General features: G+C 36.1%; 1 protein-coding gene across 2 annotated transcripts; it reads right to left on the bottom strand.

Annotated features, from left to right (window-relative positions):
- Nucleotides 1-3,087: 3,087 nt before the first annotated feature.
- LOC142527296 (regulator of nonsense transcripts 1 homolog) lies at nt 3,088-22,776 on the bottom strand. Of its 2 annotated transcripts, none has more exons than XM_075632062.1 (29): nt 22,102-22,776; nt 20,345-20,596; nt 20,104-20,274; nt 19,933-19,983; nt 19,382-19,474; nt 19,209-19,304; nt 18,945-18,995; nt 18,745-18,863; nt 17,968-18,076; nt 12,973-13,095; nt 12,814-12,885; nt 12,629-12,700; nt 12,439-12,505; nt 11,401-11,543; nt 11,215-11,286; nt 11,019-11,147; nt 8,789-8,944; nt 8,296-8,409; nt 8,106-8,204; nt 7,951-8,028; nt 7,639-7,773; nt 7,340-7,414; nt 7,123-7,237; nt 6,561-6,934; nt 6,373-6,435; nt 6,223-6,288; nt 5,932-6,063; nt 4,222-4,302; nt 3,088-3,881 (listed from the first exon to the last, which is right to left on the bottom strand). In XM_075632062.1, exons 1-29 carry the CDS (start codon nt 22,636-22,638, stop codon nt 3,753-3,755), a joined length of 3,774 nt encoding a protein of 1,257 aa, XP_075488177.1. In that variant the 5' UTR covers nt 22,639-22,776; the 3' UTR covers nt 3,088-3,752. The 2 variants fall into 2 exon arrangements, with proteins under 2 accessions (XP_075488177.1, XP_075488176.1); XM_075632061.1 differs by having other exon boundaries at nt 4,222-4,341; nt 22,102-22,775.
- Nucleotides 22,777-23,643: the final 867 nt, after the last annotated feature.

Raw genomic sequence — 23,643 nt, 5'->3', positions numbered from 1 at the left:
CGGGGTCCGGTACAATTGTGAGTACTAGTCATTTTTATGAATGTTGGATCAATTCCTATGTAAAAAAAGGTGCATCAGATTACACAACTTTTTGCCTCTTCAGTTCACTCATTTGTTCTCATTTATTTTTGAATTATACGAGCTTTATTGTATTGTGAAAAATATCGTAACTGTCAAAAGTTATTTCTGAGCATATTGAATTAAGAAGATAGTTGCTAGGAGTTTCAGCTCAATACCAAACATTCTAGTAGAATCCTTCTGGAAACTGAAAAAAGGGAAATGTAGAAGTTTTGTCGTCGAACTTCCATAAGCAAATTCTTGCTCCTATTTAAATTCAATCATTTACTTATCTATTCTGATTTTATCTAAGTATATTATGCACTTAGTATATTGAGTTGTTCTGCACTCTATCAATTTAATAGCTCTATGTACTAAGTTTGATTGAAAAATCAAATTTAGAGACTCACACGACTTAAAGTTATTTAAATCTAGCATAATATTTTTAAATATTGATTCACCCCCTCTAAGCACATTTTCAATCCAAACAATATAAGTACACACAGATAGAATAAATATGGTGAAAACTTCAATAATTATTAGTATTCATTATAAGTAATTTTAAGTTTTATTTGAAAAAATTAAAGGTAATCATAGTTATTTACCATTTCTTCTTGTTTATTAAAAAATATCATTTAAATTCTTTAAAACAAAATAGTTTATACTATATTCTAAAACTATTTTCATATATAACTATATGTCCAAAATTAATTACTTGTTTTATTTTCAGAATATAATATTCTTTTTTTGGTAGTTATGATACAAAGAACTATAATATAAAACTATAATAAATTATCAGCATGTTTAAACTCCATTTTTTTAAACATCTTAAAAAAAAATTTCAAAATAAAATCTTACAACTTATAATTTTCTAAAATAATTTATTATATAATTGTCTAAAATAATTTTTGTCAAACACGCTCTAAGTCTATATAATATATTATTCATATTTCAATCAATGTAGATGGGAAAAAATCAAAAAATAATGATTTATTTATAAACAGAACAAAATTTAAAATTTCAAAATATTTTATACATAAGATGTCTAGAATTATCTGAATTCGTAACTACATTTTTCATGTTAATGGATCTATCCCTCGTTTTAATTGAAACATAGCAATGAATTTTAATCTCCCATCTTAAAAGGAACCACATCATCTTCACAAAATTAAGATGTGATAATGATTAAAATATAAAAAATTTATGGCCATGTATAAATATATGCAGTCATTTATGGATATTATTAGGAGAGACTTGCATATTTAGTTTAGTTTCACTTTCGTTCCACAAAGACTAAGATCAAATGAGCACGCATTCTCGTCTAGATTTAAGAATTCGATTGGTTGCAATATTTTTTAGGAAAGATTCAAATCGATGAATAAAAATTCACAAGTTATCAAAAATCCAATTTAGTAACGCGTCTAAATTGAGATATTATTCAATATCAAGGAATCCGTTTTTTCTTAAGCCTGAAATAAAGAAATCTATGAAGGGAAAGAAAAATAAGATACAAAATTAATTTTTTATGGATTTAGCCATAGATAAAAACTTATGTGAGACGGTCTCACGGGTCGTATTTTGTGAGACGGATATTTTATTTGGGTAATCCATGAAAAAGTATTACTTTTTATGCTAAGAATATTACTTTTTATTGTTAATATCGATAGGGTTCACCAGTCTCACAGATAAAGATTCGTGAACCGTCTCACAAAGAACCTACTCTTAGCCATATGCATGTTCATCTATTTTCTTTCTCACAGAAGATCTACTCTTAGCCATATGCATGTTCATCTATTTTCTTCACTAGTCTTTCCAATTTTCACCAATTCTTTTTTCCAAGAATTTTATTTATATTCTATTCTTTGCCAAAACATCAATCATCATCTAAAAAAACGAAAATCCAGAAAAGCAAGGATAGGAAAGCATGTGTCCCATATTCTTGTATTCGAATCAAGACAAGGACACGAAAAATTGCATCGCATGTGTTTTACTTAATATTTATCAGTAACTAGAACTTAAGAGGACTTGAAAGTCCATTACACCAATTAAACCGAATTTACAAGGGAAGAAAAAAACTGAAATGAATCAATGTTCTAAAGTATCTGCACAAGGTTGACAAAGATTGGCGATTTTTTTTCTCTAAGTCAATAAAATTACAACGTGATCCGCAGATATGAATTTTATATTATGGTGGAGAACAATAATTCTTACTAGTTACGCTGCACATGCGATGCGTGTGTACAATATTTTTTATCATTATCGATATCGATGGACTAAAGTGAAATTTGACAAATTATGGAGGGACTAAATTGATATTGGAATGGTTGAAATAAAAAAATAAAAAAAATTGTGTGTTGAAATTAAAAACAAAAAAACAAAAAACAAAAGTGTAATATTAGTATCATATAAGTGTAAAATTGGGAAAAAAAAAGTTGATGTCTTCTTTAGGTAGTTATTATCATGTGCTCATACTTAATAAGATAGTATAGATTACTGAAAGAACGATGGAAACGTAATGTTTAAATTCTGTGTTATAAAAAATTTGGATTACATCGTTACAAACAACTATTACTTTTAATTTAACAATGTCGATCCTACGATTGATATGAGAATCAAAATTATTTGTTTGATTTTTATGAATTGTAAGAAATATCAAGAATAATTGTTAAAGAAAACTAATCATCCATGTTGGAGTGACTTCAGATGTTACATGGTATATAAAATCTGAATGGCAGAATTAGTGCTAGCCAAATCCTTTTTATCTGAATCCCAGAATTAGTGCTAGCCAAGTCCTTTTTCTATCAACTAGCCATTCAATCCTACACGTTATTCGAATTAATTATTCACTGTCAAATTTTGAGGCATATATACTCCATTTTATAAATAAATTATTCATTACTGTTCCTTAAAGTGGAATACGAGCAACAGAAAATGAATTTCGAATATCGTTCTCATTGTTTGTCAGACGAACATTTTCTGTGGATCTGCATTTAGTCATCATACCGAAAGGACCAAAACAATCTTAAGACATTCACATCCAAAGATACCATACTGAAGACACTTTTGTTCAAAATACAAGTATTTCCAGTGTCTAGGAAGCAATTACAATTCACTGGCCATTTGCCCAAATGAACACCAAAACAGAGATTTGAAAGCAAACCAGTTTAAAGTAATATTGGTCTCACACATCAATCCGAAGACACCTAGTGACAGCAGCAATTGCACTCGTTGACACTTTGAATTATCGCCATCATCAAGTTCCAACGAGCATGATCGCATGCAAGGGCCAGATATAGGTAAGAACCTGTCCTTGCACGCGGTACAAAACTATAGCAGTTCTCTATAATATTGCCACTGTCCGCTACTTCAATAAACTTGCTCTGTATCAGAAACCCTCTTTACCTACATCACAGCGTGCCACCTGCGTACCACTCTCTTAGATTTCATGGTTATTGGATCCTCCACCTCAGAAGGTAGTGCATGCTCAGAAGGTAGTGTATGCCTTAAGTGACCATCCTCTCAAACTCATGCAAGCCAGTAGTTCAGAGTCATCCTTGTGGATTATATCATCAAACAACTTTATATATTCATCGAACTTCAGACAGCAACTTTAGTGAGAGAGAATACACCTGATGGCACAAACCAGATTTCTGAACGTAACACGTCACTCTCATATATCGAGCCCGTGACTTATTTTAGTGGATTTTCTGATTTTGGGAGGCTTGACCTGGCTGGGATGAATGCTGTTGCTGGGAATTTTGCATGTTCGGCTGTTGAGCATTGTAGTGTGCTAATGGTTGCGAATAGAGGGGATTCAGGAAATTCTGTAAAGAAACAAGTGGGAAAGCTCACTGACCAAATATGACAGTACAAGGTATGGAAAAGGAATATAAAATAAATAAAAAAATTGTGGAATTTTTTTAAAGTTTAATTTCCATCACCAAAATGCATCAAATAGATCCATTTTACTCGTGAAGCCTCCTTTACTAAAATCATCGTTGTGCATGATTCAGCAAAGCTTAATAAAAAGATGCAAGGATTGTTAAAAAAATATTTGCTGCTTCGCTATGATCAGAAGTGTTTTATGGACATGCATATAAATCATCAGTCTGATAAATTATTTTTCACTGCTATTAATCAATTTAATGATCAATAAACAAATACCTGAGTCTGAAGCGGACGGGCATTACCCCCGCTGTAGAGGTTTTGAGAAGAATCATCTTGAGATTGTTCGTTAAACGCAGCCTGTGTAAATAGTCCAAGTGAACCATGGGCCATGTATTCCTGGAGAATGATGGTGTTGAACTTCAAAGGACAAGAAAATGGGGAGAAATTGCATATCCACTGTTTTAATAGCAATTTTCTTCTCATGGAAAGGCAGGTACTATTTATTCATAAACCCATATATAATCATTATTTCAATAGAATGTTAAAGATATCAGAGAAATTCTAAAAGGTTGGACATGTGGAACAACCAATTTCTTATGTATCTTCAATGCCTTTCCCTTTTTGTTATTATAGCTTCAAATGTGAAATTATTTTCACCCGCTAACTACAAAATGTAAGTCTTACGTTTGTTATAATCTAAATGAACTGAAAAATAAGATCAATATATGCCATATCTCGTTCTGCTTAAAATGATCTTGGTGCAAATGAGCCAAAAAAATGGAAATTAAGCATAAAACATGTTGCTAGAAAATTAGATAATTAGTAGTTTATCTGTAATAAACACCTGATTCCCTCAAACTTTCTAAAAGATTATTTTCTATCCCTTAAATTTAACATTAGGCACTTGACCTCTCCAACATACAACCAGATGTTATAAATATCAATCTGTTCCGAGTGTTTAATGATACAAATAGTCCATGGTGTTTGAAACTGACATAATGATTGTAGCATTAGTAAATAATAGGCAAATCAATTTCCATAAATAGCTACTACCTTTTTTATGACAGATAAGTGAATTCAATGTGGAAGGGCCCTAGCTTAATCTTTGGCAAAGTCACTTCTTCTGATATAAGATTTCATTTTTTCATCGTTGAAAATAAAGGAAAACAATAACAACTTTGACCACTTAATGCATAGTAATTTAAATACGGTTTAGTCCCAAGTTCATTAAGCTCGTAAAAAAACTATATTTCATATTATAAAGGATAAGTTTCATTTTGTACCCATCACCTATGACTGACTAATGCCCATTTAACCCTCTCCACTATTAATTGTCTCACTTAATCCCACTTCAATTATATACAGTATCCACATTATCTCCTTGAAATGATAATTATCACTTTGCCACTCTGAACACTAGTAGTCATCCATTTGATATTTTTTAGTTGAAAGTAATCAAAGTATTACTCAATTACAGTTACAATTATAACAGGGTAATCAAATTTATGATCAAACATTAAAAAATTAAATAACTCATTTAAAGTAAAATTATTGGGCAAGATAATTTATATACTTAACAGAATGTAAATTTTTACTATTTATTTAAATTAGTTTATAAGTGATTTCATAATAAATTTTGTTTGATTAACGCTTCTTCTCTTGCAACAGCAACAATTATTACTTTATTATAATCATAATTTTTCTATATTTTTAAATTTTTAACCAGGTTAGTTCTTGATAGTTCAAGACTGCAAAATGACGTCAAGCGGGTAATATATATAGCTGAAGGATGTTAACACGATGCAATAAATACTTCAAGGGGATCAGTATTAACAATATTTTCAGGGCTAAAATGAAATTGACCCTGTTTTAAATTTATAATGACTTAGTTTAGCAAAATAACTTGAAACGTATAGGCAAGGGATAACATATTTAGAAAACATAAGGCCACGTACCAGGGAAAATCTACATAATTTTAACTCTAACCTGAGACATGAAGTCATTTCCTGTTGCAAAACGACCATATCCAGCATGAGAGCTCTGGTTTAAAAAACTCCCAGGAAATCCACCTTGAGCACCCTGTGTGATATACTCAACACCATATCCACCCTGAGTTGCCTACACAGCAAAACAGATCGATGTATAAAAAGTAATCAGAATATCAATAAAAAATATTTAAGAGATGAAAATCACCGTAAAAGTACCGTTGACAAGCAATTTAAGCAAATATACATGAATGAGAGTAGACGAAAACTACACATACAAAGAAATGTATACCTGAGTAGAGAATTCAGCATATGGAACATGAGATCCCTGGCTTTTAAAATCATCACCCAAGAAATCCTGCATCGTATTCCAACAAAAAATAAAAGGAAATCATCAAAAAATCACACAATCAATCAACAAATTCCCGTTTAAATAAACTACCTGAGACATGCCACCCATTGAGAATCGGTCGCTAAATGTTTGGCTGGGTCCTTGACCTGTCATCTATAGTGTGCAAAAAGAAAAATCTCTAGTTTCATCAATCCAAATAGCAGAAAATTAGAATATAAGAACGGACACATTTTTCTCCTCAGAAGAGAAACATGAATAAAGTTGGAAACAACACTAACATTGGAAACATATCCTGGCTGAGATAATAATCCACCAGCATTTGGCTGGCTGCTGGCATTCTCCATAGATGGGAAATTGTAGTTAGATGCAATACTTCCAATAGGGGATTGCCCGACCTGCTGATGTGGAAGATGGCTACCAATAGGAGCACTGATGCTCCCACGCCCACCACCAAATCCTCGACTTCCAGGTTGTGGCATTTGAGGAACAGTTCCAACAGGTCCATGTACAGCACCACGGGTAGGAATGGCATAAGGCTGAGAAGGAGGGCCACTGTGGTATGGGGAGAGAGGCACTCGTGGCATTGAATAACCAGCAGGGTGAACACCAGGTTTATGAGCACCATTAGGCGGTGCAGGCGACATGTAAGGACCTGCATGAAGAAAAAATTTTTATGAGCTCCAATTTTAGGAAGATATATGCATTTTCATTTAAATGATACCATCAATAAAGCATTTGAGAATGCTGTTTGAAAGTTCAAACTTTTATTGGGAGTTCTAGGGAGAAGCATTCAAAAAAACCGATTCAGACAGTTAATTCACTTCATTAATAGGAACATACCCCTAGAGCGAGCACCCCTCCTATCAGCACCAGGGCTCGACGCAACAGATCCGAAAGTATCATTGGGGACGCCGCCTGCTCCACCACCATAGAAAAGTCGGTGATCATTGTATATCTGTACCACATCAACAACATAACCCAATATGAAGGAGTCCGAAAATATAACTAGCAAGCATTAAATTTCATATTTGGCCATTGTTACATCATCTCTGCCAACCTTTTTGGGCTTCTGAAATTGAACCATGCTCTGCTTTAAATTATTCAGAGGTCCCTCAACCAAGCATTCATGTTCCTGATAAACCAAACTTTCAGAGAGAAAAGCATACTACGTTGCAACACATAAATATATTCCAGGAGACAATTCCAAGCTCAAACTTAGTGAGAAAAAAACACCAAACTAACCAAAAATGTGGCCATGCTGAAGGAGCCACAGCCTGGTCATGGCAACTATAAACAAATGTAGGAACTATGTTTTATCATAAGGACATTAAGAACACAATGAAAGTGGAAAAATACTTTGTAGTGTGTTAATAAGCCATTCCAGAGGGGTTGTTTGCTCAATACTTTTGGATTTCCTAGGATAACTATCCCATAACGAGCACGTGTGAGGGCAACATTAAGCCGGCGTGGATCATTGAGGAAACCAATGCCCTGAAAATAGATGAGACGTGAATATCCATCAAAAAAATTGTATCATGCACAAAAAGTTTAGGGTTCATAGGCATCTCCAGCAAATCGTGATGCATAAGAACATTTTGTAGTCAACCACCATATTGGAAATTATGCAGAGAAACAGTGTAGTGATTATTCTTCGTGTGAAGCCCCTACCTGGTGTTCATTACTCCTCACACAAGACAAAATTATGTAGTCCTTTTCCCTTCCCTGAAATGAATCCACACTAGCCACCTGAACCGGACATGTCAAGTCACCTTCTGACTCAGACAAATTTTTTTAAAAAAAATAAAACCCAATATTATACTTACCTCGATTTCTTTGTATAGCTGCTGCCGTAAAGCACCATTGCGAGACATATAATTCACAATGTACGCCCGCTGGCCTTCATATGGGGTTATAACACCAATCTGTAGGACACCGAAAGAAAAAATAATCACAACTCGACATCAAGATAGAACCACACAAGAAACCCGAATGATGGAGAAGTTTATACTGAACCTGATTAGGAACTACACCACTTTTCAAAAACGTAGTCACAATTTTCTCAACATTTGCAGCTTCAGTCCTATTTAGGTAGGATGTTCCACTTGAACTTATCTCCTCTTGTCCCATCTATAGAAGCAACCAAAAAGGTACTAATAAATCTCTTCGAAAGTACATGAAAAAAAATGAACTTTATCATGCGAGTCTGCCCTGACTTCCAACAGCAAAGACATTTGCAACTGGAACATGGCTCAATATCTTAACTAGAATTTCATCGTAGAACAATGGGAAGATATAAATTGTGAAGGTTGATTACTGACATGAAGTAAAGAAATGCCGTACCAATTGTATAAAATTGCAAGGAAATGACAAAAACTTCCCTTCTGCATCGAATATGTCATAAACCAAAGAAATTCTTCCACAACCAACAGTAACATGTGCATAAAAGGAATGCATAACAGTGTTTGAAGCAACTCTAGTCCATACTAAATTAAACAAGTGAATATACCTGGACATAGAAAAACATGGGACGATTTGGTACAGGCCAAGGGAAGTCTATGCCTGGTGATTGCCTCTCATTAATTGTCACTCCATTTTGAAGAGTGCCTTCATAAAAGCTGTTAGAGGGAAACTCTGAAAGGGCAGGATGCATCCTATACTGAACCTAGAAGATCAAAAACGAGGGTTTTAAGGTTCTAACCATCCAAGATAAAGCCACTAATAACATGGTGTTGCATCATTAAGCTGATGCAACATAAATCAGATGCAAAATTACTGGATATTTAAACAATTACTATCGTTAAGCAAAACTATGAAGTCCATGATCGATTATGCTATTCCCACAAGTTGGTGGTTGATCTCCATTAACCGAAACTAAGCCGCAATAGTTGAATATTTCAGCATAGCCATGTGCATGGTAATTAAAAGCACAAGGCACATTAAAGTGTCCAAGTGTCTTGGGGCTTTAAGTAGAAAGCAAAGCGCATGCTTTACATAAATAAAGCACAATAAATACAAATATCAAATACTAAAACGCAAGTGCAAAAGGCAGAGGTGATGCGTGGAAAAGGCTACATGATGTTATGGTTTCCTCTAGGGGTAGGAGTTATGGTTCAGGTATCGAGTGCCCAAACCGACCCGATCAGGTTCTACATGATGTTATGGTTTCCTCTATGGTGGCGTTCGGGTTCAAGTATCGAGTACCCGAACCGATAGGATTGGGTTGTTTTTTTTTTGGGTTTTACCCAAACCCGAAATTTTGAAATCGGGCTTGGGTTTTACCCGACCCTGAAATTTTGAAATCGGGTTTGGTGTCGGTTATTTTTTGGGTACTCAACAATTTTTCACTTTTAAAAAATTAGTATGACAAGTAATAATTAAATGCCAAAATCCTAGTTGACTATTTGACTTGGTCTACTCCTGTGCATCGGCTGATTAACTACTTCTCTTTCAATTCTTTGCCTTGGTTAGGGTTTCAAATTGAACTTCACTGTTCAATCTCCAATCTTTGCAACTCCACTCCCATCATTCTCCTCTCTCAACTCTCTGTCCATCACTCAAACTCGAATCTGAGCATTGAAGCAAAGAGTGGGAAAACCATTTGTCTCGCGAGTCCTAGCTTCCCTTCACCACCATTTGGGTCTACTTCTTAGATACGGTTTTAATCATTTTCTTAGATACGTTCATTTTCTCGGTGCCTAGCTATCTCTCTCGATTTATCGTGCTACAATTTTGTTGGTTACAATGTGACGAAGATTCACAGATTTTTTTGCTATTATGCAAAGAAGGATTTTTTTTTGTTTTTGTTTGTTTAATTTCCCTATGTCCATTAATGTATGTAAAAGTTGGCAGTACAGAATATTGTGCAGATTTTGCAAAGGAATAGCACATGTATGCCGCTCAGTTTTGGCCTGAAATTTCAGGTACCCGAAGTCGGTACCTGACACTACCCGACTTTTTCGGGTCCTGAAAGTCGTGTAATGATTTTTCTCGGGTAGGGTTCAGGTAGTAAAATTGCTACCCGGTTTTTGAGTACCCAAACTCGAGGAACCCAAACTGACGCCGATGAAGTTATGGTTTCCTCTACTATTTCTTTTAAGAGTTTTTTTTAAAGGCTGTTTTTCTCCGAAGCATGCACTTCATGGAAGCCGTATGCTTAAGCACAGGTTGTCCGCTTTGCTGCGCTTTTGACAAGTGACAACTATGCCGCGTGTGTTTTAACTTTTAATTACATGTTCCTAGTCCAATAAATACCCCTGGTTTGTCTTTAGCTCTTACGACTAGGCTGGAAAAGGAGCACAGCAACACGATACATAGAAGGGAAACACTTTATACACAAAATTGGAGACACGTTTTGGGACGGAATATACTATTCGTTTGTTAGACAAATTGTTCCTGTTCCTATTTCGGTTTCTATTTAAAATAGAACTAGCAAAGGCAATAAATTTTATAATAGAGGGATGAGGGATCCAAAAGGTGAGTATTCAGAGGTCACCATCACCTTTTTACTAAGCCAGCTAGGTGAGCATGAAGGGCGGGCGTGACAAAAGGTGGAAAAGAGATACGAAACAGTGTCAAAGACAAGTTCATTCCATTTTTTTTTTGAGTGATTCAGTGAATTTAGCTCGGCAGGCTATCTTAAACTTTTTCCCAGATTGAGTCTCGACAATAGGCCAAAGAGTACATACAAGATTCCATGAAATGGGCGTAGCAAAAACAAAGATCAGCATGACAATCACCTGCAACCTAATTGGTTTAACCCCAAGCAGCACAAGCCGTTCAAATAGCGACTGTGCAAGACCAGCACGAGCAGCTTTCTTGCACATAATGACTGGACCAAGTTGGCAATGGTCTCCAACAAGAACAACCTATAGTAGACTTCTTATTAAAGTTATTTGAATAATCGAGTAACCTTATGCAGCTAACTTCTAATACCTGTTTCACTCCAAGAACCAAAGGAATAAGACACTCAGGCTCTGTTGCCTGGGTAGACTCGTCGATAAGCACCTACAAAGGCATTCATAATTAAAACAACATGATCAAGGGCCAATATAATAAAATTAATCTGGCCTTAGAAAATGTGTGCATATAAAGTAACCAAGTTTCCATTGCCCAAGTTACCTGGCGAAATCTGAAGTTCGCCAAGCGAGGATCTCCAGCTCCAACACATGTACAACAGATAACATCAGCACTCTGAGATATCTCCCTTTCAGTAGCTCGTTTGAGAGCTTTATATTTTTTCTCATCACTGCTGGACAATTCCCCTGGAACATATACAAAACATGGGTAAAACCTCAGGATCGAACATTCTATGTAGTGACTGTATATGGGCTTTGAGATGATATATTAATCTGGCAAATAATATAAACAAGAAGCACAAACATAAACTCAACAATTAATGTCCTCATTCCTATCTGCAGCAGGTAGAGTTTAATAACTCAAAATTATACTGGATGTCCACCAATGAAAACAAATTATGTGGCCTCTATCATATTAAGTTTATCCAAAACACGTACTTTTTTCCTTAGCTGAAATAGACTAATAAAATAGCATATTTTGTCACATGGCTAAAGCACAAATGTGAGATGCACAAGGGTTCCAGGTTTCATTATATAAAACTGATGTACCTCACTAAGCACTAAACAAAGAATTCTTTTTGTGACAGAGATGTTCTTATAGCGGAAGTTGGAACACCAACTTGAGCAGAAAGGTAAAACTGAAATATCCTTTTTAAAAATTAACTCAGAATCACTTGAGTTTCTTGTTTCTCTCATATACACATCGTAAAAATTCCATTTATTGTGTTAAAAAAGTTGTTCCTTTTAAATCCATGATAACTGTATTTCGAAGTGAAAGTGAATTCTACATGTAAAGCACTTGCCTTATTCCTTCACAGGTAACTTAACATCAGATCATAAATCTTTCTTGAACATACGTATGCATACAAATTGCATTACAACTATTAACATGTTTTTTTCAACAGCCAACACCAAGAAAAACAGACTAAAACATAATACCAGTAAGTTTCTACTTTAAAAAAATACGACGACCAAAAGTAGAGATCTAGCAATGCCAACTGCTAACACATGCCAACCAAAAGGTGGTAAAGAAGAATAGAGAATGTGAGGGGAACAAAAGGAAGAAGACAAAAAACCACACCTTGTTCATCTTTCAGCTGCTGTAACTTGTGAAGTTCACTCTTTTCAGAAGTGTCAAGATGTCTAACCTGTGAACAATTATAAAATGTATATTATAGGTGACAGCCAAACATACAATGGAAAAATACGTAAACAAATTAGCAGAAAAAAAAAGGTTCAAATGCCAACATCCAGTTCATGGATTAACGAACCTGATAATGCAAGGTTAAATGCTCAACAGGGGAACTAACAGCTTCCCTTGACTTTGCACAAATTCTGACAACCTTGTCATTAAAAATACAAGAACACGGACGTGTCACAATCAAACATCAAAGTAAGTAAATATGATTTTACTCACTATATGAAATATAATATCTGAATGCAACAATATTCAGACCTTCAAACCAGTGGCACTTATCTTTTCAGCTAGCTGATCGACAGCCACATTACTTGGAGCACATACAAGAACCTGCCATGGAAACCTATAGATGAGTTGCGAAGGTAAAAGTAATGATCAAGAAAACCATCAGCTTTCCCAAAAACCATATTACAGTACCTGTCCCTGGCCTTGCTTCGCCATATGATACACAATTGCAGCTGAGGTGACAGTTTTACCAGTTCCAGGAGGACCTTGTATGAGACTTATAGGTTTTTGTAAAACACTCTTCACAGCAAAAACCTGGGTGAATTGACACGTAAGGACAACGCAAATTAAAAGAAACAGAATGACAAGAAAAGAAAGGAAAAATGATTGACGGATTCTATCATTTGAACAAGTCTTCAACAAAGCTTACCGGTAAAAGGCCTTTCCTGTCAAACTTTCACATATGGATTCTATCATAAACTGAGTTCTACTCGTTAAAGATGCACATCATTGTTCGGATTTATTTTTTGTTATGTTTCTGTTTTTTTCTTTATTATCATGTCTAATATGTTGTTATTCACACTTGTTACGGGCCCAAATATGTTGGGCTTAGATAGTAAATATCATATGGGCCCAGAATATTTTAGAGGCGGTAACCTGGGAAGGGAAAAGGATTACAAGCAGTAACAACTATTTATACCCGGCTAGAATTTGTTAGAACATTATTTCAAGTACTATTTTCTGTTTCGGGCTAGTTATGTCTAGGGCAAGGAGATTTCTTTTTGTAAAAGGAATTATTTCCTTGGCTGGGTAGAAAGAGTCAGATTATAGTGTATCTTGTTTAGTTTTCTCATTTGGATTTTTAGTTGTAATTTCAGTATACGTTGAGTTCATAGTTGTCAAGGCGCTAGGCGACGTCAAGGCGACGAGCCACTGCCTAGCGCCCGAACGCCTAGGCGACAAAAGGCGATCGCCTAGCCACGAGGCGATAGAGCATGGTGCGCAGAAGCTTCAATCGGCAGGGGTTGATAATAGAATACATATCGACATGCAAAACTAGGCTATTTTTTTAAAATAAATTACTTATGGGCTGAAATTAGTATGGGCTTATTTAGTTGGGCTTTGGGTCATTAAAAAATAAAGGAGAAGCCTGCTTATGCGATGCGCACAGGCTGCTGCAAAGAGGCGATTCGCCTGGAACGCCCATCGCCTGGAGAAAGGCGGTTTCAAGGCGCTAAAGGCGCTCGCCCAGCCATGCACGTCGCCTGGTTGTCAACTAAGGCGCTGAAGCTCCGCCTAGCGCCTGAGGCGCGCCTTTGACAACTCTGGTTGAGTTACAGCATTCTTCTTCTTTCATTTGTTTGTTATCCTTCGTATATTGTATTGTGGTCGCATCAATTGGTCCGACCTGCCGGATACCAAATGGCGTGAAGAACGACTAACACATGTACTGATTCAAGGGCCGGAAGCACTGGAAAAGTTTGCACTAGAATCGAAGGAGCAAGGCTGGATGACGCAGCAGCGGTTACAAGCTCTGGAGGAGAAAATGGAGGAGATAGGGGAGATTCGGCGATTGGTACAGCAGTTCACAAGAATGTTGGGCATGAGTAAGGGTGAGAGGAAAATATGCCCACACAAGATTCCAAAACAGAAGGTCCAGAGGATACCCACAACGTCAGTGAAGAGGAATGCAACAAATCGGTTCCAGGGGAAGAAGATGCAATTAGTAGAGGGAACAGGCAATCAAGTTTGTAACATAAACAAGCCATTAGAAGAGCGGAATCTCCGAGATTCTGTAGGATTGATGCCATCAGGTTGTTGTCCAAGACCGAATCATGCCTTGAGGTGACGGCCATTTTCTCAATTGATCACAAAAAATTGCAGCAAGAGGCGTGGGAGGTGTTGAAAGAAGATCAGCACATTGGACTGTTGGGAGATCTGTGGGCTGCATACAAGGAATAGTAAGTGGGCTATTTTTTTATTAAGACCAGGATTGGAAAGTGGAATGAAGAAAAGGCCCATGGCCCAATTACACTTGCTACAGCCCTGGAAGTCAGATGTGAGATGGAGAAAGATACTGCCAGCAATGGGATTGGATATCTGGAAAATTTGGGCTCGGCCCAACACTCAATAGCGGGCTTTGGTGGGGGAATATAGGATGGGTTCAATCAAATGGTATTGGTTATTCAAATCACAAGAATATAGCCCAATTAACCCATCAAAGTGGTCGAGCATCATGGGTGTTGAAAAATCTCTGTTTGAAGTGTCAATTCTTGTGAGAGTTGTGATAGATGGGAGGTGGGTGATTCTTGGCTAGCAGAAGATGGGATCAATTGATGAATTTCAACAAAGGGATTTCCATCTTTATGTGCTGCTCTCGGAGGAAGATCGAGGAATGATAAAATTTCCTTTACATCACAAAACACGATAATTGTGGTCCTGGAGCAGTTATATAAGAAGCTGATGACTTTCATGAGGGGTTCTTTATATATTCATGGTTTGGGATCAGGATGGATGTCCTAGGTTACTTACAAGTTATTATTGGAAAGTATAATGACGTTAGGTTGGAATCTTCTAAAAACCGGCGAGAAACTGAACCATTTATTTTAGATTCTCTCAAGGGCAGCCTATTTTTAGAAAATTCTTGAAAGATTGGATCCAGCATGTTACATTTTTTCTACATACAACAATAAACGATTTGGGATCACTCGGGTGTGTTAGCAGGAGCAGGGAAACTGGAGGATGGAGAAAACCACATCTATGTTTTTAAATCTGTAGTCAAGGAACCAGAGCTGCCTTTTGATGTCAAAAATGTGGCACCAAATTCAGCCTTAGCTCTAGGGATTTGGAGGTGCAATCTTCTTTTCTTTAAACCCTTTTCCTCACTATCGGAGGTACGGCTGATTTCGAAGCGCAACTGCATGTCATACCGCCACGGCCGCCCGCCGGAGATTCGCCGTACGTCCACCGTCGAACGATCCCCTCACCCCAGTGTCTTGTATATTCTCCTTCTCCTGCCCAACTGCTAGGATCGATGCCAAATACGATGTGCTCTTATCGGGTTGGCCTATAATATCTATATAGACCCAACCCACATACCAGTCACCAAACATGTCAAGAAAATATCCATCCGATCCCAACTCCCTATCCCTAATGTTGGGCCTTCAAGCCCTACTCTTCTCTACCTTAAGACTTATCTCCATGGCCCTGATAATTATAATGATGCCATGGGCTCCCACCATTCCACAATTTCCCTTGTTGGGCTTAAAAATAAAATAGCCCATGTATTTTCCTTCTTCTCCAAGCCACCCCAGCCAGGGTTAGCCCAATCATGTGTATCTTTCCCCACCCTTGCATCGACAACAAGAATCCTTCCTTCATGGATTTTCTACCACTATATCTTTAGATCAACTCCATTGTGGCTCGCTTCCCTTCCTTAACCAAAGATTTCTTTTGAAACCATAGCATCTCAATAAACTTTAGGCTGTTGTTGATCGTGGAATTTCTAATTTGTTCCATCTCCATTTTAATTTCAATCTCCAATGCCATAGATTCTCATACCAGATTGTGTTTGGCTTCGGCTCTTAATTGTTTGATTGGAAGATTGGTTATGCCGATGTACGGTACAAGCCATGATGCCCCTCCAATTGGATCTACCTCATCAACCACAGGTAAATCCATTCCATAATCTAGATCCTTGGGGCTTTTTTCTGCTTTGCCCCGCTTAAGACTAGTGCATTTGACTCCTACTGAAGCTTGGTCTGATTCGTCATCATCTTGTAGTTGTTCTTTCACCGGCAAGTTTTCGTCCCCCTTCCCCACGTTCATCCCTTTAAGCCTTCTAGAATATACTTATTTTATAACAGGTCTCTCCTTCTCATCAGCCTGTTCATCAGATTTCCCTACGACTAGTGAAATCCTCATCTTCCTTACCTTTACAAGTTCCAAATATTTCCAGGGATTTCTCCACCGACTCCTCAATACCTACAAACTTTTTCACTGCTTTGGTCATTGATATTACAGCCTCATGTACTTTCAGCACCATATTATTCATATCCTCTACTATCTTCAACATCTTATCTTCCAATGCATTGATTCTCGTGTCTAGCTCTGTGGTTGCCATCTCTTCTTCCTCTTCAATCGACATCAGGCGTGTCGGACCAATTGTTGCAACCACGATTTATATATAACGATAAAGGAGATTAACAGTGAAAAATATCCCAGAGGATAATCATTGTACCCTAGCTAAAGCTAGTCCCTATCACAAGCTACTTGACGCTCAAGCAAAGAAATGAACAGAATAAAACATTTACTGCACTCCCTCACATATTATTATTTATTGTTATCTTTCTAGACTCTTCTAAGGTTAATGACTCTTGGGCTATTTGGATCTAGGCCCACTGATAACAGGTCTGTAACAGTCTCCTATAAGAACTAAGAACATAACCAACTTGTTCGACTCTTCTAGTTTCAAACAGGGGCTTGAATGCAAACCCAAGCGAGGATGAAAGTTATTGGGTTTTCAAGGACTATAGAGCTGACAGAATCAACTGGGAAGGATGCTGAAACCACATAAATTCAAGTTTCTAGCTATATCCTTGATATTTCTCAAGGGGGCGGTATTGTTACGGGCTCAAATAACTTGAGCATAGATAATCAATATCATCGTATGGGCCCATAATATTATAGATGCTGGGCTTAGATGGTCAATATCATCATTTGGCCCAGAATACTTTAGAGGCGCTAACTTAGGGAAGGGGAAAGGATTACAAGTAGGAGAAACTATATACACCAGACTAGAGTTTGTTGGAGCAGTATTTCACGAATTATTTTCTGTTTCGGGCTAGCTATATCTATTGTCTAGGGCAAGGAGATCTTTCTTCTTGTAAAAGGAATTATTTCCTTGGCTGGGTAGAAAACACTCAGATTATAGTGTCTTGTTGAGTGTTCTCATTTGGATTTTAAATTGTAACTTCAGTATACATTGAGTTACAGCATTCTTCTTCCTTCATCTGTTTTTATCCTTCGTATATTGTATTGAGGTCGTATCAACACTCCATTCTCTAATTTAATAGGTATCACCGATCAAGCAACCAAAACCAAGAATAAAAAGAAAATCGAACAAAACCAAGTTCAGTAGGGCAAAGAATTATATATAAAGATAAATTAGCAACAACGAGACAATACCTGAGATGCATTAAGTTCTGGAAGACCCGGTGCACCAAATCGACGAGGCAACGCATTTCGAACGATCTGCATATCTACTTCATGGCCCAGTAAATGATGATAAATGTACCTGCATGGTGTGCAGCGGTTCAGAAAACTAATTAGAGACCACAAAAAATGACGTGGATCATCTATGTAGTACTGAAACACCAATTGATCTCAAGAAAATCTCATCAAAGTTAAATTTATGTGCAATCTATCTCCAAAGAGGCCAACATCAACCCTCTTGAAAAAATCAACAAAATTTAAAGAGAAACAAATAGGAAAAATTAAAGGTAATAAAGCCAATGTCAAGTTGGCTATTTGAAAATGATAAAATATATATGATCATTTTGCATAAAATCAAAGCAGATCACTCTCGGAAGTATATTGTTACATCATTGATAGGTAGAAAAATGAAATTATTGAGTCGCTTTGTTAATCAAATTCGTGTATAAACACTTGAAGGGTACAACTAATAGTTTAAAGAAGACAATAAATTCCAGACACTTGACATGTATTGCTACTCTTTAATCCAATTTTTCAACATCAAAAAGGATGGTTGTTCCCAGAAGGGGAATCTGATACCGTGCACCTCCAAGTTTACCCCGGCACATTAACAAATTGAAGTACCAACTTTTCCCTATTAGGCAGTCTTTGCAGAAGACAAGAATAGAAATTCCTTTTAGTATCTTGTATTATATTATACATGCATAAACCCAAAGGAGCTTATCAACCAGATGAATGGTGTTCACTTACCCACTGACACTTGTTTCATCCAGCGCAAATGTTTTCATGGCCCCTTGCATTCGATCAAAACTAGTGCTTTTCCAAACAAAGTCGACACTAAAACCATGGTTCACATCAACAGAAACACCCTGCTAGAGCAAATTTTATCAAACTCTTGTAGAAGGATTTAATAGTGAAAATAAATAATTATGACCAGTGTCAACAAATACCTGACTAACACGAAGCTCAAGAGCAACCTCCTCTTGTGAAGTTAATTTTATCTGAAAATATGAAAGTTTCAACATAATGAAGAAAATATCTGTCAATGCCAATGGGTGATTAAATCAAGTCATACCACTGATCACTGAATAGAACTAAAACCACACAGCAAATCGGGTTTTCAGCATAGCAACTTATGCTAATTATTTCAACAAACTCGGCAAAAAAAGGTTAAAAAAATTAAAAGCAGGAGGGTTTAGGCAAAAATGACGAACCACATGACCCACGGACTGCCATGAGGGATGAGATGCATCTCCTGGATAACGCAGCCTTAATTCATCACCAGGAACTAGCCGTAACTCATTGTCTTCCTACAGAAAATAATGCATTCTTTGCATAAATATAAAAAAACAGTAAATAAAAAAATTATTTTGAAAAAATAAGTTACCTTTGGAAAGACAAAATAAGCAATACGCTTCTTATTTAGGCCAATATCCCATCGAACTGTGATGTTATCTTTGCTTTGAGACTCTTTCATCATCTGCCATCAACCAATAGTAAGTTGTGTTTTTGGTGTCTTTGTTCCACTTAAGAAAATATACAACACAAATTTTTTCCTGATCTATTAAAAGAAAACATGGAATAATGGTGTTAAAAACAATTTAATTATATTTGCTATATGATACATTTATATCAGTCGTGACATACCATTACAAACAAATTTTTCTAATTTATTTCTTTTTATGAGAACATGTTTAAAGAATCCTCTACCCGAACTTTGCCTCTTCACTTTAGGAAATTAATTCCCATACAAAAATAAAAAGAAAAAAAGAAACAGTACAATCGGTGATGTATAATAGAGTTGAACCTCAGACCCTTATATAAATGGTGCATGGAGGGGAAAAATCAATACATGACAGAAAAAAGTTTTCAATTGCACACTTTGAAAGATTGCTTGTAGATAGCTAAAATGAGAAACAATTAAATGTGTAACAATACCTTGTCATAGTCCGCTTCAAGCTTAATGAGTGGTGCAAAGACATTTTGATACTGGACAGAAAAATTAATAGCAATGAGTTAGGCAAAAAATATACATGGCATTTCATCGACAGCAACACCCATTTCAGATGATCAACTGAAAAAAAATATAGTCAATCTACTCAAGAGCACCTGGTATGCATCCTCGTACTTCAGCACTACAGGTTGAGGTTCCTCATCCACACCAGGTTTCTCAAGATCTTCCAAGGTAGCATCAGGATTTGTCTTCCAAAGCTCTTCGATTTTATTTATCTGTTGGGCACTAATTTGTCTTGCCCTCAACTGCTCTTGTTCAGATGGGACCTGTTTTACAAACAATTGAACAGTTTATTTTAGTTCATAACCCGTAGCACAATTAATAAATATGTCCTACTTTCAACAGCCATTGCAAGAAACATCTGTCATCAATAAGCGGGCACCACTGACTGAGATCCCAATTCATGTCCTTCAAAGCATTAGAACTAAGGCAAGGTTCTCTGCAAAGAAGAACCACCACACTCTCTGTCTTTGCAGATATGAATCCAAGAAGGAAGACATTCCGGCATCCACAGTTGTAACACTCAAGAATTGTTTCTCCCAAAGGACTATCTTTATGAAGACACACTTCCTTATGCTTTGCTCTCACCTAAAAGGACGGAAGGAAATTAAGCCAAAGGAACAATTATTTGCGGACAACCAAAACACAAAATTAAAAATCCTCACTTTTAAGGGTTATATATATTGTTTGATTAGAACACTTAGATAGTACACATTTTTATATTCACTATAAATATTATACACAATCTTATTTTGTAGCATATATTTCTAAATAAAAAAAATAAAAGCACCACAAAAACATAATAAATTTTTCCAATTTCTGTTGTTTGGTTGTTTCTGTTAATTGACAGTAAGCTAAACTATATTTCTTATTTTTCACATCTTACCAAAATTCCACCATATTTTTCAGCCTTTTATTCTGCACCGGTTCTTTAAATATTTATTACAAATATAACATTTTTAATTAGTTTATGATTTATATTATCAAATTTATTTTTCATGCCAAAGCGTGCAAGAAATATTTATTTCTGCATGATTTTTATAAATGGTATTTATGGCTAATATTGATTCTACTTTTTATTACTTTGTACACAAGTTGAAGTTTATGAATACAAGTTTTATTACTTTAATAAAATGTATTGATTTTTTAAAAAACTAAATGTATTGACTATTTCATTAAACGAAAAAATTAGTATACGCAAAAAATAAATACTTCTCACTACTGTTATTTTGCAATCATTTCAAAGTTAGCAAATTGTTTCTAGATGCTTCTCTGAAGTTGATAGTCGTTAACTGTTTATATTTGTGCTAAAAAAAACTATATTCAATCCTCAACAAACCGAAAAAGTACATGTATTGTTTATCAATAAATTAAAAACTGTCTCTCCACCAAGAACCAATAAAAAACAGAACTAGTAAAATAAATAATAAATATCACTGCTCAAACCCAATATACATTGATCATGATTCTATTTTATGTTTCTGCACATGTACCATCAACTACCCAGACCATGAAAATTTCCAGGAAATAAAACAACAATTTATACCTGGATTCAGATATGGGTGCCACTCTAAGATGTGGTTACAGTCAATTAAACCAAATAGAATCTCATATTTCAAATATAAAGCAGGTGTAGCAGAGTATTATCCAACACCAAATAACCAAACGACATTATGCAAACACCTTCAAAGAAACAAGTTGCATTACAAATATTATATCCCAATAGATTTATGTTTTTCAATGATCACCACCCACACACACACAGATTACAAGATATACCTTGATAATATAAAGCAAGCAAAGTCATTTCAATCTTAGCTGCAAATGGGAAACTTTAAAAACTGAATGCAGCAATTCAGCTGGCACAATTCCATCAATTCATGCTAATACCTATAATTTCTTTCGTAACCGTCATTCGAACAATAATTTCATTTACAAACCCACTAACCACACCAATCCAGCAATCTTTCATCTCCAGACAGCTTATCACATGATATTCCAAAAAAAAAAATTTGACACCAGAGACCTAATATGATCTTGTACATAAGCAAACACTGCCATAGAAAAAGTAATCTACATTTTTTCCAACTCACCAGATGATTTACAATGTGAGAACCAGATGTATTCCCTCGTGAATTACAGAACCATTTCCTACATGATGGCACATTGCACCGTGCAACACATGCAGGGTTGGTGATCCCACAGTACTTGCAAGCATGTTCAGCAAAATCCCCCTTCCCATAATCAAAAACCTCGTCATCACCGGTCTCTTCAAAGTTCAGACCGCTCATCCCTGCCGCCAATGCCTCCACCACTCCCTCCTTACTACCATTATTACCACTACCACTACCGCTGGCAGCGCTATTATTGTTGTTGATGTTGCTAATTCCACCGCGGAGTTTGTTTGTCGGAGAGGACTCAGTGGAGAAAGCAGTATCAGCAGCAGCAATAGAATCGGACGTTGCAGGCCACAGAGAGGAAGACAATCGAATAGGCTGCGAGAGCTCCTGAAATTCAGGGTAAGCAAAATCCTCCTCGCCTTGCGTGTGGAATTCTAAGAACGTATACGCATCGTTCCCCTCATCCGGCTGGGACGCGGTCTCGTAAAGATTGTTCGTCTGCGAATCCATGACCGGCTGCTCTAACCAAAAAACAATATACGCACGATTATTGGTGGTGAAGATCACGAATTTGAGAGTAAATTAAGGTAATTCACACTTGGATATGAAAATTAGATTTTAGGTTTAGGGTTGATGTGGGTGAGATCCGGGGTTAAGAAAGATGGACTGGTGTAGGGGAGGAAAGATTCTCTGTGCTGGGTGTACTGAGTTTGATGTGAATGGGCCGAATCAAACTTTAGCCGCTGGGTGTACTGAGTTTGATGTAAATGGGCCGAATCAAACTTTAGCCTGGCCCAAAAGTTGTCCGTTTTGGTCTAAAATTCATGTCAATCGGGTAGATTTAATCCAAGTTGGGCCAACCACATAAATGGGCCTCTCTCAAGCATTCAAGGGGATATTTAGCTGTATGACCTCCTCAGACCAAATTTTTAAAAAATTGACCACTTCTTTTAAATTGGTATGAAATACCAAAATTGACCCCGTATATCATATTTAGCTATATGACCTCCTGACACCAAATTTTTAAAATTGACCACTTCTTTTAAATTGGTGTGAAATGCCAAAATTGACCCCGTATATCCAAAATTAAACTATTATATTTATATTTAAATAATTAATTTATTTACTTATATTGGTCAAAAAAGAGAGAGTAAGAAGCGGGTCAATAAAAATCTTTAACAATATCCATATTAACCCATATTATCAATATTCTCTTACACCCATGTTCTCTCCCTTGCAATTTCTAACACTCAGACCCATTTTCTCTTTTCTGGATTCAAAAAACTTTGCTTACAGTGACTAAAGACACAATTGTCAAGAAGTAGGCACTCCGATTAGTAAACTTTCATTGCACTCACATTGTTTTTTAATGAAAGTATAGTTTTTAAAAAATAATGAAAATACACATCAATTGCGAAAATTATCCTTGATGTTGTGAACAATATATTGATTACCTAATAAATGTGACTCGATTTTCAAATATAATTTGGCTTCGTATGCTTGTTGCATGGTTAA

Source organism: Primulina tabacum, chromosome 15 (genome assembly GCF_025594145.1).
Source record: "Primulina tabacum isolate GXHZ01 chromosome 15, ASM2559414v2, whole genome shotgun sequence".
In the NCBI taxonomy this organism is placed as follows: Eukaryota; Viridiplantae; Streptophyta; class Magnoliopsida; order Lamiales; family Gesneriaceae; genus Primulina; species Primulina tabacum.
Note: the sequence above shows the minus strand (reverse complement) of the source record. Positions and strands in the feature narration are given on the sequence as shown.

Excerpts from the sequence above, each read along its gene's own strand:
- LOC142527296 (XM_075632061.1), bottom strand. The coding sequence starts at position 22,638 with ATGGATTCGCAGACGAACAATCTTTACGAGACCGCGTCCCAGCCGGAT. Across the intron at positions 12,701-12,813 it reads TAAGTGCCACTGGTTTGAAG|GTTGTCAGAATTTGTGCAAA; the intron begins GTCTGAATATTG and ends TTTAATGACAAG. Across the intron at positions 6,289-6,372 it reads CAATGGGTGGCATGTCTCAG|GATTTCTTGGGTGATGATTT; the intron begins GTAGTTTATTTA and ends AATACGATGCAG.